This window comes from Triturus cristatus, chromosome 6 (genome assembly GCF_964204655.1).
Source record: "Triturus cristatus chromosome 6, aTriCri1.1, whole genome shotgun sequence".
NCBI lineage: Eukaryota > Metazoa > Chordata > Amphibia > Caudata > Salamandridae > Triturus > Triturus cristatus.
This window is the reverse complement of record NC_140589.1, coordinates 1,323,475,212-1,323,490,358: the sequence shown is the minus strand read 5'-3', so window position 1 is coordinate 1,323,490,358 and position 15,147 is coordinate 1,323,475,212. Positions and strand designations below refer to the sequence as shown.

Sequence of the window (15,147 nt, the reverse complement as noted above, 5' to 3'; positions counted from 1 at the left end):
TAGATTTGTGTAGTGGCATTATGTGGGATGGTGTGCTGTGGAAATGTATGGTTAGCAGTTATGTGGCATTCAGTGCAGTGACATTATGTGGAGTGGGATTGTGTGTTGTGGAGTGGTAAGTAGTTCAGTTTAATTATGTGCTGCCCTGTTGAATTTTGCGGTACAATGTTGAATTGTGTGGTGTGGATTGGATGTATGTGGTGTGCAGTGGAACAATATGGGTTGGATTGGATTAGTTAGTTGTCTAATTATGTGGTGTGGAATTGTGTGGAGTGGATTTGTGTAGTGGCATTATGTGGCATGGTGTGCTGTGGAAATGTATGGTTAGCAATTATGTGGCATTCAGTGTAGTGGCATTATGTGGAGTGGGATTGTGTGTTGTGGAGTGGTAAGTAGTTCAGTTTAATTATGTGCTGTCCTGTTGAATTTTGCGGCACAATGTTGAATTGTGTGGTGTGGATTGGATGTATGTGCTGTGTTGTGTAATTGTGTTGTTGAGTTGTATTATGTGATTTGGTGTTATATTATGTGGTGTGGACTGGAAATGTGTGGAGCTGAATTCTGTAGCATGGAACTGTGCATATAGCTTTGAGGTTTTGGTGACAGAAAAGTACAAATGGGTAGGAGCTAAGTATCAGATCTGTGTGTTTAAAAAGAAAGAGTTGGAGCTATTGGCATTGTAAATGACTTACCTATGTGTTATGGATTGGAGTGGATGTATGTGGTGTGTACCAATTATGTGGGTTTGATTGGACTTGTTAGTTGTGGTATTTTGTGTTGTGAAACTGTGTGGTGTGGATTTGTGTGGTGGAATTAAGTGGTATGATGTGCACTTGTATTATATGGATAGTAATGGTGTGTTTTTGAGTGTATTGGAATTCTGTGGAGTGGTACTGTGTTAAGTATGTGGAATGATATTTTGTTTTGTGAAGTGTTATGTAGTGGAGTTTAAAGAAGACAGTATGTACAATTAAATGACTATTAAACAAATTTAACAAAAATGTCTTCTTGTTTTTTTGTCCATGCAATTCTTGCAACCTCTTCCTGGCTGTTGTAATGCTTGTTTATTATAGCTTTTTTGTTGTTATGAATGAAGGGACATAAACAATAGGATGGCGGAGATTGAGCAATAGTACCTGAATTACAACACGAGCAGCGGACGGGCACTAGGAGAGAATCAACAGATGCCAGATTTCAGGGCACACTTAGGTGGTGCTAAGTAATGCTGAAATGGAGCTGAGGTGGTGCTGTGCTCGTGCAGATGTGATGCTCAGGTGATGCTGAATGATACTCAGGTGGTGCTGAGTGATGCTGAGGTAGTGGTGTACTGGTGTGGAGGTGATACTGAGTGTTACTGAGGTGGCGCTGAGTGATGCGGAGGTGGTACTGACTGACGCTGTCACGCTGAGTTGTGCTGAGGTGGTGGTGCTGCACTGGTGCTGAGGTGGTGCTGAGTTGGTGCTGTGTTGGTGGTGGTGCACAGATGCGAAAATGGTGCTGATGTTTATGTTGTGCTGCATTGGTGCTGAGGTGGTGCTGCGCTGATGCTGAGTTGGTAGTGAACTGATGAGGAGGTGATGCTGAGGTGATAATGAGGTGGTGCTGAGTGATGCTGAGGTGCTGGTTCATGCTAAGTTAGTGATGCTGCACTGGTGCTCAGGTGGTGATCAGCGATGTTGCATTGGTGTTGTGCTGAGGTGATGCTGTGCTGTGCTGATGCTGAAGTGGTGCGGTATTGTGCTGAGTTGCTGCTGAGGTGGGGCTGCTTTGGTGCTCAGGTGGTGCGGAGTCATGCTGAGGTGCGGCTGCTGTACTGGTGCTCAGGGGGTGCTGCACTGAGGAGGTAGTGCTCTGCTGGGATGGGGCTGTGCTGATGCTGAGTTGGTGGTGCTCAGGTTGTGCTGTGCTAATGGGAAGATGGTGATGCGCTGGTGCTGCACTGATGCTGAGGTGGTGCTGCACTGATGCTGTGGTGGTGCTGAGTGATGCTGAGGTGGTGGTGGTGCACTGGTTCTGAGATAGTGCTGTGCTAAAGCTAAGATGGTGCATAGCTCATGTTAAGGTGGTGCTTTGCTGGTGCTGATCTGGTACTGCGCTGATGCTGAGTTGGTGCTGCACTGGTGGTGGTGCACTGATGAGGAGGTTGTGTTGCGCTGATGCTGAGGTGGTGCTGAGGTGATGTTGAGGCAAGGTTGAGTGTTGCGGATTCCTTCATCACCACCCCTCTTTAACAATTTTCCTTAAGGCTCCATAACCACTAATGTTAAGATGCCTTTACTTATTTATAAAGCGCCACTCATAACAGTGTAGGGTGTCAAAGCACTTTGCATCACACACAAATTACTCAAAAGCAATCAATCATATGTGTATTAATTATCGTAAAAGAAATGTTTCATAAGACAGAGGACCTCAGGATGTAGGAGTCACAAGTCATGCATATTAGTAGGCAGCATTTCTAAAGAGTGCTAGGGTCCCAGAAACACAAACTCAGAATTGAAAACAGCACACCATAGTTAGGGGTAAAAAGTACCAATTTCTACCCAGATGAACCCTTTTTGCAACATTAATATCTGCTCTAATCTATACTTTGCAGTGCATGCAGTTCTATAATGACAGTTATAAATTCACTGATCTAGGTTAGGATTTTAATTTATAAGCTGCAAGTAACAGAAAAGCAGTAACCCACTCACCTATTTACCTTTTATGCGTTTTGTGTTCTGTATTGTACACATTCTTTGCAGCCAGAATATTAACCCTCTGCTACCTTGCAGTGAGTCAAAACTTCTTCCACTAGACAACTCCATCTCTCCAGCAAGAACATTAATCACTGGAGTTATCTTGACATTTTTATTGTCTGGAATTGCTTGAGGCCTGGAATGCGTCAGCGAGTGCTTTTAAAAGCAAAATAAACTCTGAAACACAGGCCCTCTGCTCTGAAGTTAGTATCCAGTGTGATCTCACATGGCCCTTGTGCCGGCCCTGTTTTCTTGTTCTGCATTTATTTAATGCACTACATTCAAATGCACATTTACAGGGAACATTTTTCCAGAAAGAAACATTTTGGCCTCAGCGGTAAACCAAGAGCAGAAACTTCCAACCCCTCAGCCAGCAGCTAAGCACAGGTCCTGGAGGGTAGGAAATAACACAAGCAGCATGCATATTAAAGTATCATTTGAAGCTTGATTTAATGGAACTGAAACAATGGCTGTTTTTAGGTAGTGGTTTAACTTTTTACATGATTTAGAGCTGCAGTTGCTAGATGGCATGCAGTTGCAGTGCTTTTGTGCCTGTTTCTAGAGGAAATTAACGGAGGCATACTTAGACTTAAAACAACAATAATAATTGCTTGCATTCCAAGCCAGACTGGGAGCTATCTTCAGGAAAAATACAAAAGAATGCCAGCACATAGAAGGTACTCAGAGGTCTAATGCTGCAATAAAATATAAGCAGCTACGGGTCTGAGCAGCCACAGTGTAACATGAGGTTGAAAACACAATAAAATTGTCCCCCCACGAGAAGATCAACAGAATAAAGCGTAATGATATTGTACTACATCCTTGCTCCTTGAGGAAAAAGGTGGGACAAAGAGGCAGGACTGGCCCCTAGTTAGCAAGGATTTTTAAAAGACATTGAAACAAACAAATGAGAAGCAAGGAATGGCATTTGGCCAACAGAGATATATGTATACTAAAGTATGCAAGAGGTCGTAAAAGTATACAAGCGGTCGTACGCTCGACCTAAAAAGAAGTGCCCAATACGTCACTGCTGCAGCTGCAAGGTATCATGCAATTTGTCTGGTTGGACAAATCAGGTTAGGTTCTTCCATTCCCGGCAAAGCTAGGTGAGTATAAATCTAACAACTACTAATTAGGCTCTTAGTATATAACCTCTGTTTAAACTGTCATGTCTCCCTCATGATATTCAAAAGCATGATAAAATAGTCACATCCCCCCTGGTTTGATTTTGAGCACCTAACTATGTTTCTTGAACAGCAGTTATGTCAGATAACATTTTTGGTTTTCCTTAGAGGCTTTATTAGGCTTAGTGATGGGGGTTCCTCCAGAGAATGTAATCATAGGACAAACAATCCTCCCTGTTAAATTAAGAGCCTATAAGTTACATTAAGGACTGCTTCTCTCAGTTGTTTGGCTATTTATTCAAGGGTAAAGTAACAGCAGTATGGAGCAACAGCAAGAATGGATGCAGCTCATTCAGCTGACTGCACCTCTCAACTGTCTCAGCTCATGGCCTTGGAACCCCCAATGTACCTCACACCGAGAGTTCCAACGCCGTTAGCACCATAAGACACAACACATTTGCTCAACCATAGGTACATTGACCCAGCAGGCACAGCTAACTTGGACCTTCACCCTGTCATTTTTCATAAAGTTTATATATTCAAATTCTGTCTCTGCCATACTTACACTACTGCATGGTGGGGCCATTTTTCTCTCTTAAGGGTTTCCAGGGTGGATTGGAATATCTCATAAAATGTAGGGATGGTACCACTTATTACTCTATTTAATTGCTAATGTTTCAGTTTGATATCTGTTGGAAAATGTCCCTCTCTGAAGGGTCACCCCACACCTTTTGCCTTCCTCCGTCTCTGTTTCTGACCTTCCTTTTGTCAGCTTTAGGACTTTGGACACTTTACCACTGTTGACCAGTGCTAACATGCATGTGTTCTCTCCTCTTAAGATGGTATAATTGGTTTTCACCTGTTTGGCATATTTGAACTACATGTAACTTCCCTGTAAAGTGGTATACAATATACCCAGGGCCTGTAAATTAAATGCTACTATTGAGCCTGCAGCACTGATTGTGCCACCCACAGAAGTAGCCTTTCAAACCAGTCTCTGGCCTGCCACTGCAGGGCCTTTGTATGCAGTTTACTGCCACTTTGACTTTGCATTTAAAGCTACTTGCCAAGCTTGACACTCCCCTTTTATTACTCATAAGTCCCCCCTAAGGTATGCCCTAGGACGTCCCATGGGCAGGGTGCTGTAAATTAAAGGTTGGACATGTACTGTGATGTTTTGCATGTCCTGGTATTAACAAACAGCTTATTTCGCTTTTCACTGCCGTGGGTCTGCTTCTTTCATAGGTTAGCATTGGGAATTCAGTAATACACTTTTCATCTGTAATTCTTAATCAGAGAAGAGTAGTTTTTCATGTTTCATATGTTTGCAATGGTAAAACATATCCTCCTTACTGGCAAAGCTGGGTTTGTCATTACCATTTTAAAAATGCCACTTTGAGAAAGTGGACATTTCTGTGTGCTTTTAACTATGTGTGCTTTGCAGCCTTTCTCCAATACGCGTCTGGGATGGGTGACAGCTACACTTTGTGCATTCCCTCTAGACAGCCACAACACAGGAAAGTTATGTGTGTCTAAGTACTCATCTACATGCATCTGCATTCTGATGAACTTGCCTGGGCAGGATGGAAGGGAGGGGCTAACACTTCACTTGAATAGGCAGTGTCCTGTCCCCACACAAAGTACTGATTACCCCCCACAGATAGCCTGGCAGACAGAACTGGGTTGAAAGGCATACTTGTGCACTTCAGAGAGCTGCTTTGAATTCACCCCCACATTAAAGGCACTTTTGAGTATAAGTACTGGGTCTGTTACTGCATAATTTACAATTCTGAAATTAAGCCCTATACTCAGAATCTGTGCCTTCGTGTCCAAGAGATCCTGCAGTGAACAGCAAGGAAGAATAACGCTTCTGTTTTGTGCCATGGCCTCTAGATTGTCAAAGGGACATTCAGTAAGTGATAGACCTTGTGTGTTGCTTGGAGCAGAGACATTCATTGTTTCTTTCTCTTACCTCTTTGCTAGTCACCGTGAATTTTAAAGAAAGCCCACTCTCGAGGGACTGGGGTAGGGTCCCTTACGCACGGGACGTTGGGCCACGGTACATTTACCACACAATAGAAAAGGACCTCACATAGAAGTTATTTGTTCCTTGTTGGAAAACTAACACCACAGGAGCAATCAATTGGTTGAGCAGCACAAATATTTGTTATTTCTTAAATTATGTAAATAACATTTCTCACATATATTTCATTGTAATCATGCACAGGAAAACGTTTGGTTAATGTGCAGTATATTGTGTACTTGACCCATCTCCAGTGAATCAATCTGTACAATATAAAAGAACCATCTGGATTCACAAAGGAACAGGCCAATTCCACAATTGCTCTAAGGAAAAAGGGGTACGTTTTCAGAAAAGGTATATAAGAATATGTCTTTTTACAGTTCGTGAAACTGAACAAGCCTTTTTGTGTGAGCCACCAAGGAGTGCTATTAGCAGCATGATTCAGGAGAAGCAAAGAGAGTCTTTAATTCTCATTTCTCATAACTGATGGCAAGCTCTCCTGATCCGGAATCAAAAGGCTAATATTTTTTACTTGGGGTAAGAGTTGACTCGTTCCAACCCTTGATGAGTCGAAGGTCTCCTCAGGACTTGGCACTAGGTAATCTATTCAAAAACAATTAGTAAATTGCTTTACTAATCTGGTCAAAGAAAATGTGGGACCAATTTATTGACCCACCTCTCAGTGGTCAATTAAAAAGGGGAAAAAGAGGGAAAATATATTTGCTTTGATGAGTGGAAAACAATGGTCTGAAAAAAACTTAGAAAGGGAAACCATTACACCCCATTTGTGTGTGTATAGTGTCTATAAAGAAAATCGAGAAAGCTGGCGCCAAGTACCTGATTCAAAAATACATTGTTAGTTGCAATAACCATCACAATGTGGCTCCCCAAAGTAAAAGGAAATAATGGAAGAACTTAGAATCCTAAAGGTGCCAAAAGGCTCACAAACTTAAAAACATAATTGACATAATGTACACTGCTATATCTGTAGGTGCCAGCAGAGAAATATTTGGCATGGGATATTTTAATCAGCAGGGCTGCAGTGCGTCGGAGGAGGCAGTGACCTTACAGCATTACAGGGTACATAGGGCCAGTCTCAATTCAGATGCTGCAGAGGAGCGGAGATAACGGTTAAGGAGCTCCGGGAGAAGCCAAGACAGTGAGCCTGCCGTGAGGGAAACGGCCAGAGTTTGGGGCATAAATCAACTTGCAGCTTGCCTATCTCCTATAGCGCCGCCGTGAAGGGAACGGCCACCGGGCAAAACCACAACTCCCAGCAGCCTCTGCCACAGGCGCCTGCCGCAGAAGTCATCATGCAGCGCCTGGGACGCATATAAGCGCCGCTACAGCCCGCAGCGCGGGACGTGCTACACAATCCTGTGACTCTTTACTTTTTAGTGAGCCTGCCATGAGGGAAACGGCCAGCGTTTGGGGCATAAATCAACTTGCAGCTTGCCTATCTCCTATAGCGCCGCCGTGAAAAGAACGGCCACCGGGCAAAACCACAACTCCCAGCAGCCTCTGCCACAGGCGCCTGCCACAGAAGTCATCTGGCAGCGCCTGGCACGCATATAAGCGCCGCTACAGCCCCGCAGCGCGGGACGCGTCACACAATCCTGTGACTCTTTATTTTTTAGTGAGCCTGCCGTGAGGGAAACGGCCAGCGTTTGGGGCATAAATCAACTTGCAGCTTGCCTATCTCCTATAGCGCCGCCGTGAAGGGAACGGACACCGGGCAAAACCACAACTCCCAGCAGCCACTGCCACAGGCACCTGCTGCATAAGTCATCTGGCAGCGCCTGGGACGCATATAAGCGCCGCTACAGCCCCGCAGCGCGGGAAGCGCGCGGGCCGCGCCCGGGCAAAGCCCGGGCCAAGGGCGGGCCCGTCCTTGCCCGTCAAAGACCGAAGGAGACCGGACCGGGCCAACCCCCTGACATCCAGTGGGAACCGTGAGTACCATCTATAATTCGTTCCTAATTCTAACATTTGACTATTATGGCAGCCAGAAGGGGTATGAAACCGACACCAATAGGGCTTATAGCTGGGACCCTAGATCAATTTATCACGAGAGCATCATCGGTATTGGAACGTGAAATTGTAATGACGGAACACCGTCTGTCCCAGGACCCGGTCTTCTTAAGGAGATCTTCCCTGGGCCCTGTCGCACAAGCATGCTCACCTGGTCCTCCCCAGCTAAATACAGCTATTGAAGAGATTCCTATTAACTTATACTCCACCGGAAACAATCTACCAGACCTGGCGGATGGGCTAACCCAACTACTATGTGGGCAGACCATAAACACAATACCTGCTCAAACAGAAGTGAGTATAAACACTCTGGACAAGATAAGATGCAAAGAGGGTGCTTTCCCGAAAAGGAAGAGGGCTGGTGCCTCACTCCCGGGTAGAAAACCTAAACAGTCCAAACACAACACCCAACCGGAACCCTTTATTGTAGATCAACCTGAGTTTAGCGCTCCTGTGGTTTCTATAGATAGCCCTGTTAGGAATGGCACCGACTCTATATCTACATGCTCCTTCGACTTAGATTTATTGGTGGGAAAACTAAGTATGGTTTTATCTTCTGTTATTCAGCCCGTGGAGCAAAGACTGAATTCTTTAGATGAAAGGCTGGGAAAAATGGAGGCACTGCTTGTGGAAAATATGGGTCTTCGAAATGATTTATCAGCTATCCAAGCCCAAGTCAAAGCTCTGGCCACTACAGCGAATGTCCCGCAGACTCAACATAAGCCAACACCTATTACTCTAAATGATCGACCCATATCGACCATCATCCAGGGGTCAAATATGAGTTCCAGCATAACTGGCCTTAAAAATGGCCCCATAGCTGCGAAAAAGGCACAGCCCCTGCAATCGGTAAACCCTGTAAATATTGAAACCCCAGGAAAAGAGTCCTCAAACCGACCCTGGGGAAAAGACGTTCCTCCAGATCTACCATGCATCAACTTACCTCCGGATTGTGCTCCGTATGTGGTTGTCCTTACTGGGGTTCCAAAGTTGACGAATGCTAGATATGAATCTTACGAGGAACTTAAGAATAAGACGATGCATTGGTTGAACACCCATAGACCCTTGCCTAGATCTATCCAAAGTAAAATTGTGTTTGTTAGAAGGGTGGGGTGGGTTGTAATCCAAAAAATGTGGATGGGGACTGCGTAATTATTAATTTTGAGGATTATAGGGCAGTTGATTATGTATGTAGCAGGTACCAGACAAGCCCTGACACAATTATTAAATCACTGAGGCTAGACCATTTTCATCAAACAGATTATGCTCATCATGCCACCAACTATAGGATTCACGACCTATGGCCCCAGCAAGAGGACTCCTGGCACTACGTAGACAGAAGTAGGGGTGGTCAGGTTAGGGGTGAAGTGTTGGGCTTTCCAGTAAACAATAGATATAGTTTGCTGGATCAAGTGGATTGACTTCATATGCCCCCCAGCCCCCTATCGGTCCATCAAATGGATGTTAATAAAAGGGAGGAAGGTTTGAAGATTATCAGGAGGGATTACTTGGGGGTGGCGAACACCGTAATCAACCCTTTACCCTCTACTGAAGCAAGAATGATCCCCAAGGGAAAATCTTATGTAACCTCAGGGGAGCTAGGGGATGGTCCACCTCCCCCTGTGATTGATAACCTTATCCCTGTGCCGCAACATCAGATTGTCCGCAAGCACTTGGATCAGCATTTAGTCGGTCCTGGGGTGCGTGGTCTTGCCAGGCTTGGCCAAGAGTGAAGTCCAGGAAACAGGCAGGTTTTGACAAAGTGGACCTTAAAATTTTTATCTTGGAATATAGCGGGCCTCGCATCCAACTTAGATATCCCGGATTGGTGTACATTCGTGGATTTACACGGGATCTGCTTATTCCAGGAAACGTGGGCGGTAGGTTCTACCCATAGAATGGGTTATGTAACCTTTGCGGAACCTGCAGTAAAAGGCCCGAGAGGCAGACCGTCAGGGGGGCTGTGTATATGGGTGGGTGTCCATCTTGGATTCACGTTGAAAAGGCTAGAAACAAATAGTCCTGATCTCACGTGTATCCTGATGTCACACAAAGAAACACCAAAATTGGCACTCAATATATAATCACGGCCAGTGCGATCGGGGGGAACATCCAACACCTTAGATAAATTAACCACCCTATTGCATTTGCTTGGGGGTGACGTTGCCTTGTTGATCGGAGGAGACTTCAACTGTCACTTTGAACCATTACAAGGGGTCCCTCCGATCACAATGGAAGAAGACGAAATCTGGTCAGTTTCGCCCCCTAACGCCTATCCTGTAAAAAATTGGACAGCTCTTGTCCTTCAGCTGACTTCCCTCACCTATACGTTTTCTATTAGAGCCTGTAACGGTCGATTCCAGAGTGACACTCCAGCTCAGCAAACTTACAGTGGCATGGGGCATGCATCTGTAATAGATTATTTTTTGGCCAGCTTGGTTTTGTGGCCTAAAATCATAGACCTTAGTGTTCCCTTTCGCATTGAAAGTGATCATAATCCCTTGATAATTGAGATGGACTTTCAACTAACCAGTGAGGATAGTGTTATGATGATTACCCCAAGTAGTGACTAGTGACTTAAGAATAGTGCAAGGTGGGAGAAGAATCCGATGGGCAGCCGTGAAATTGTCCACTGAATCTATGGCAAAAATATATCGAGATGTAATCCCCCTGCTTGAAAGGGTAAACCCTACCCTTATCAATTCCTTGGATATTGATATGGGTGAACTTACGGGTATCCATAGGGAAATGGTCTCAATATTAAAGGACACCTTCTATAAGACAGGGCTTGCTAAGCCTAAACTTCGTAATGATGGGAACCCATGGTTTAATAGGTGCTGTAGGGATGCGAAAGCAGCACTACTGTTGGCCCTAAGGCAAGGCAATAGACTTTGTGTTACAGAAGCCAGGCAGGCATACAAGAAAATGCTAAGTAACGCAAAATTAGAATGGGAGGCAGATCGTTGGTCTGCTATTACATCTGCACTCGTGGCAAAGGACCCAAGGTGATTCTGGAATCTTGTCCATACTGGAAAATCAGAGGGGAGGACTACAATTGCTCCAAACATCCCTGAAGAAGCATGGTCCGCTTATTTTAAAGATCTTTATTCTCTCTCCTCTACACTTATAAGTGAGCCCCCACCGAGCCTATTGGCTCCGAACCCCATGTGGTCAATACAACCATTCACGTTGGTCGAAGTCCAGTCGGCCATCTTAAGCATCCAGCCGAACAAAGCACCGGGACTGGACAGGATCCCAGGTGATTTATATAGAGAAGAACCGACAGTTTGGGCCCCATACCTTCAAGTATTATTTAATGCGATATTGCAGGGGTTACCACTTCCAAGTACTTGGCTGGGGGCGGAGATAATTCCCATTCATAAGAAGGGTTCTCTGCTCCAACCCTCTAATTATAGGCCTATTAGCCTTATCGATGTGACCCAAAAATTTTATGCCAGGGTCCTGTTACAACGTTTACAGGCTTGGTCTAACGATAACAACATCTTGACCCCGCTTCAGGCGGGATTTAGGGCTAAAACATCAACAACAGACCAATTATTCCGGTTGCAGGTCCTTCACTGGAAGCATGTGGTCTTGGAAGGGGGTAGTCTATATCTTACATTTGTGGACTTAAAGTCCGCATTCGATATGGTGGACCGGAACCAGTTATGGACCATTTTATTATCAATGGGGGTTCCGCCATATTTATGTCATCAGTTTAAGATCCTACATGAAGGCACTTTTGCCAGAGTTTGTTTTGGCAGGCAAGGTCAGTTAACCGGACCATTTCCGATTGAGAAAGGCGTTAGACAGGGCTGTGTGCTTGCCCCGTCCCTGTTTTCCCTCTTCCTCAACGGGCTTATTGAAGATCTCCTTGCCATAAACGACATTGACTCCCCCAAATTGGCCGCCCAAAGATTTCCCGCATTAATGTTTGCGGATGACACGCTGCTGCTTTCTAAATCCCCAATAGGGATGCAGCGGGTGTTGAATCAGTTTGCCAAATTCTGTAATAAAAGGAACCTGGTGGTCAACATAAATAAGACCAAGTACATGGTTTTTAATGCTAGTACTGTTAATTGCCCCCATCCAATGATGGAAGGCAGACCCCTTGAAAAGGTTCTAACTTTTGATTACCTAGGTTTAACCTTGAATGACAAAATGGGGTGGGGTCCTCAACTGGCCAAGGCCAATTTAAGATTAACCCCGGCAGCTCTGGGTATCCTAAAAGTGCAGAAGAATTGTACCCACAAAATAATAAGTGCCCCCCTTGAAATCTTTAGAGTTCAAGCCAGGGCATCATCCCTTTATGGGGCGGAACTCTGGGGACATATATCAGCAAGTGACCTATCTATAACAGAAAATAATTTTATAAGGCAACTACTGGATTTGTCAAAAAGTACTCCCTTGGGCCCGCTCAGATTGGACTTGAATATTCGCCCAATCGCAGACGCTATTGGAGGCGGCTGTGGAGCACCCCTGAGCTGGTGAATTACAAGGAGGAGCTCAAAGTAGTCATGGCTTCATTAGGATCTGGTAGGATCCCTTGGCTAACATTTGTAAGACAATCACTTACATTGACTGGGCTCGAGGATCTCTGGTTAAACCCCGAGGTCTCCTGCCCAGCCATTTCTAAGAAAACCATGACATGTGTTGTAAAAGACTTTAAACTAAGGAATCTCTTCCGCTCAGAAAAAACTTCAAGCCTAACCGACATCTTTTTGGATGTTAAGTCTTTTTATAGCTTTGAGACGGAGATTGACGTAATACAACCCACTTTGGCGAAGAAGCTCTACTTGCAATTTAGATATGGCACCTTGCCTTTCTACTCTAACACTGATAGGTGGACAGGGGGTCCGGCACGCCCTTGCCCAGGTTGCAGAACTGAGGAAGAAACCACTGTACATGTTATCCTTTTCTGTCCAGCATATGTTAACATCAGGAGGAAATGGATAATTCAGTTGTGTAAAAATCTGGGTGTAAAGCAATATTTTTTTTTTTAGGATTCTAAAAACTGATACCAATGCAGTGATTGTGTCTGCAGTAGCCAAATATTTGTTTTCTATGTGGTCAATTCGAAGGAATTTGATAACTAACATTGCTATACATCTGCACTAAGTTTATTGGACAATGAGAGAACAGATTGTATTTTATTTAGCACAATAATCATTGTTTTATCAATTTTAGAGTCCTAGACATTATTTAAATTTTTTAAGTCTTGAAGGATATGGTTAATAACCTATCTATACAACTGTGATTATATGCATGAATCGTATTGATTGATTAACTTACTGTATAGAATTGTTTTTTATTTTTTTTATGTGCTTTCATGGTAAACCAAACCGCAATAAAGCTTGAATGATGATGATGATGATTTATCCAGTTGAGCAAACAGTGAATGATAATTGGTGTGGGACCTTGGAGATTTACATGCCACGGCTGCTGAAGGCTTGTTGAGCCATACATATCCAGGATACAATTGCTTGTTCTTCCTTTAAAGATATCCTGCCTTTCCATTCTTCATTCGGCACTGCCCTTCTGCCCAGCTCCTATAAGTACCAACCTAGCAATGACAGCCTCCTTAATAGGGTTTCCATCAGAGCATTGTAAAGTAATCTGATATCTGCTTTCGACTCAAAATTTACAGGAGTAACAATCCTGTAGAGCCCTTCTTAAAGTTTTGTCATAAAAAATCTGAAATTTATTTATGTATTTTTATGATTCTTAGCAGTCTGCAACCTGCAATGCTAATATCTGATGAGTTTACTGAAATGATCTGTTGAGATTTATGTAATGAAATGAACATTGTCTTTCCAATAGGCCCTGAGGTGTTTCCGATTTCCTTTGTTTTTCCAAATGGAGATACATATGGTAAGATACGTTTTCACGTTGCACTAGATACATGTGTGTGTTCACTGAAAAAAGGGTGATCAATGCTGTCTAAACGCGAAACCTAAAAAGACGCACATATTCACCAGTTAAGCTGCTAACTTAATCATAACTTTCAACACCATAGTGTGAGAAATGTGGACATGAGCTGTGAATAAGAGACAGGATGGGTATGTTGGCGTATGTGTACGTTTGTATGGTTCTGACTGTAAGCTCACGTAGTGAGACCTAATTTTAAATTGTTTTTGTTAATTGTTTTTTCTTAATGGGGTTTGTGCTGGGATTTTGACAGAGAATGTGACATTGAGCAAATGATCTATAGATTTGTGAGAATGCTAATGATGATCTGTTACACTTTGGGGATTTGGATTTCAAAGGGGGCCTCCATCTTTGTGTAATCATTATTGATTTCATTTGTGAAACTGCAGATGCTGTAATCTGGTACTGTGTGTGAAATAATGTGCAACATTACAGAGTGTACGGACAAGGCGAAGAAGTTAAGGTTAAATCACTACCTTGCATTAAGACGTTCACACCTCCCAGTATTGATTCCCAACCATTCTCAGCTCATCCTAATAACAGTCTTTTCTGTACACTTTGGTTTTTTTTCACTTCTAAAATTACTTAAAAGGGGGTTAGTTGTCACAAAGAAAGAGAGAGGAGTGTGTTCACAATTGATTGGGTCATACCTAATTTGTTTGGTTTAGCTTGATGTTTGTGATCCTACATTTAAATTTTTCACACACACATAAATGTCGTTAAACATAATATTTCCTCATGTATATCAGGCATGTATCTGTAACAGTTAGGGTGCCTAGCCCACTCCATTGTATGTGTATTTTTTTGTTAGTTATGTGGTGCTTTACACAATATATGTAATGCTTGTTTGCTGACTGTTGGTTGTGTAGTACCTTATTGGTGACATAGCACCCTGACCAATTTTGCATTGTAGTGCATTATTTTAACTTTTGGGGTGTTTCGCTCTTTATTCATGATGTTGCTCTTTACACAGTATATAGTGCCTTATTATTCAATTGTGAGTGCAGCATAATCTTTATGTCATTGTGGGAAAACATCATACCCCTTGTAGAACAATCTTGGATGATCAATGGAGCATGGGCTTCTGGCATACAGGCTTCTTATAGAGGCGTATATATATTTTGACGAGACAAGGGAACCCTAGCAGGGGCGGCTGGTGACATTTGAAAGTGGTGGCCGTAAAATTATTGTCATACTGCACCGCCGCGAGCGTGCATAACGAGGAACAACCGTTTGAAAAAAGAGTGGACAAATGGTGCATTTTCAAGCAAATTTGAGAAAGCAGGAAGGTTAATAAAGCAATTGT

The 15,147-nt window shown here is 43.6% G+C and overlaps 1 protein-coding gene across 2 annotated transcripts in view; it reads left to right on the top strand.

The window, feature by feature from the left end:
• Positions 1 to 15,147, top strand: part of MORN2 (MORN repeat containing 2) — a 241,183-nt gene that overhangs the window by 35,863 nt on the left and 190,173 nt on the right. For both annotated transcript variants that reach the window (XM_085612314.1, XM_085612313.1), the window contains exon 2: positions 13,734 to 13,784. In XM_085612314.1, coding sequence (XP_085468440.1) covers positions 13,734 to 13,784 — 51 coding nt within the window. The remainder of the gene's footprint in view (positions 1 to 13,733; positions 13,785 to 15,147) is intronic.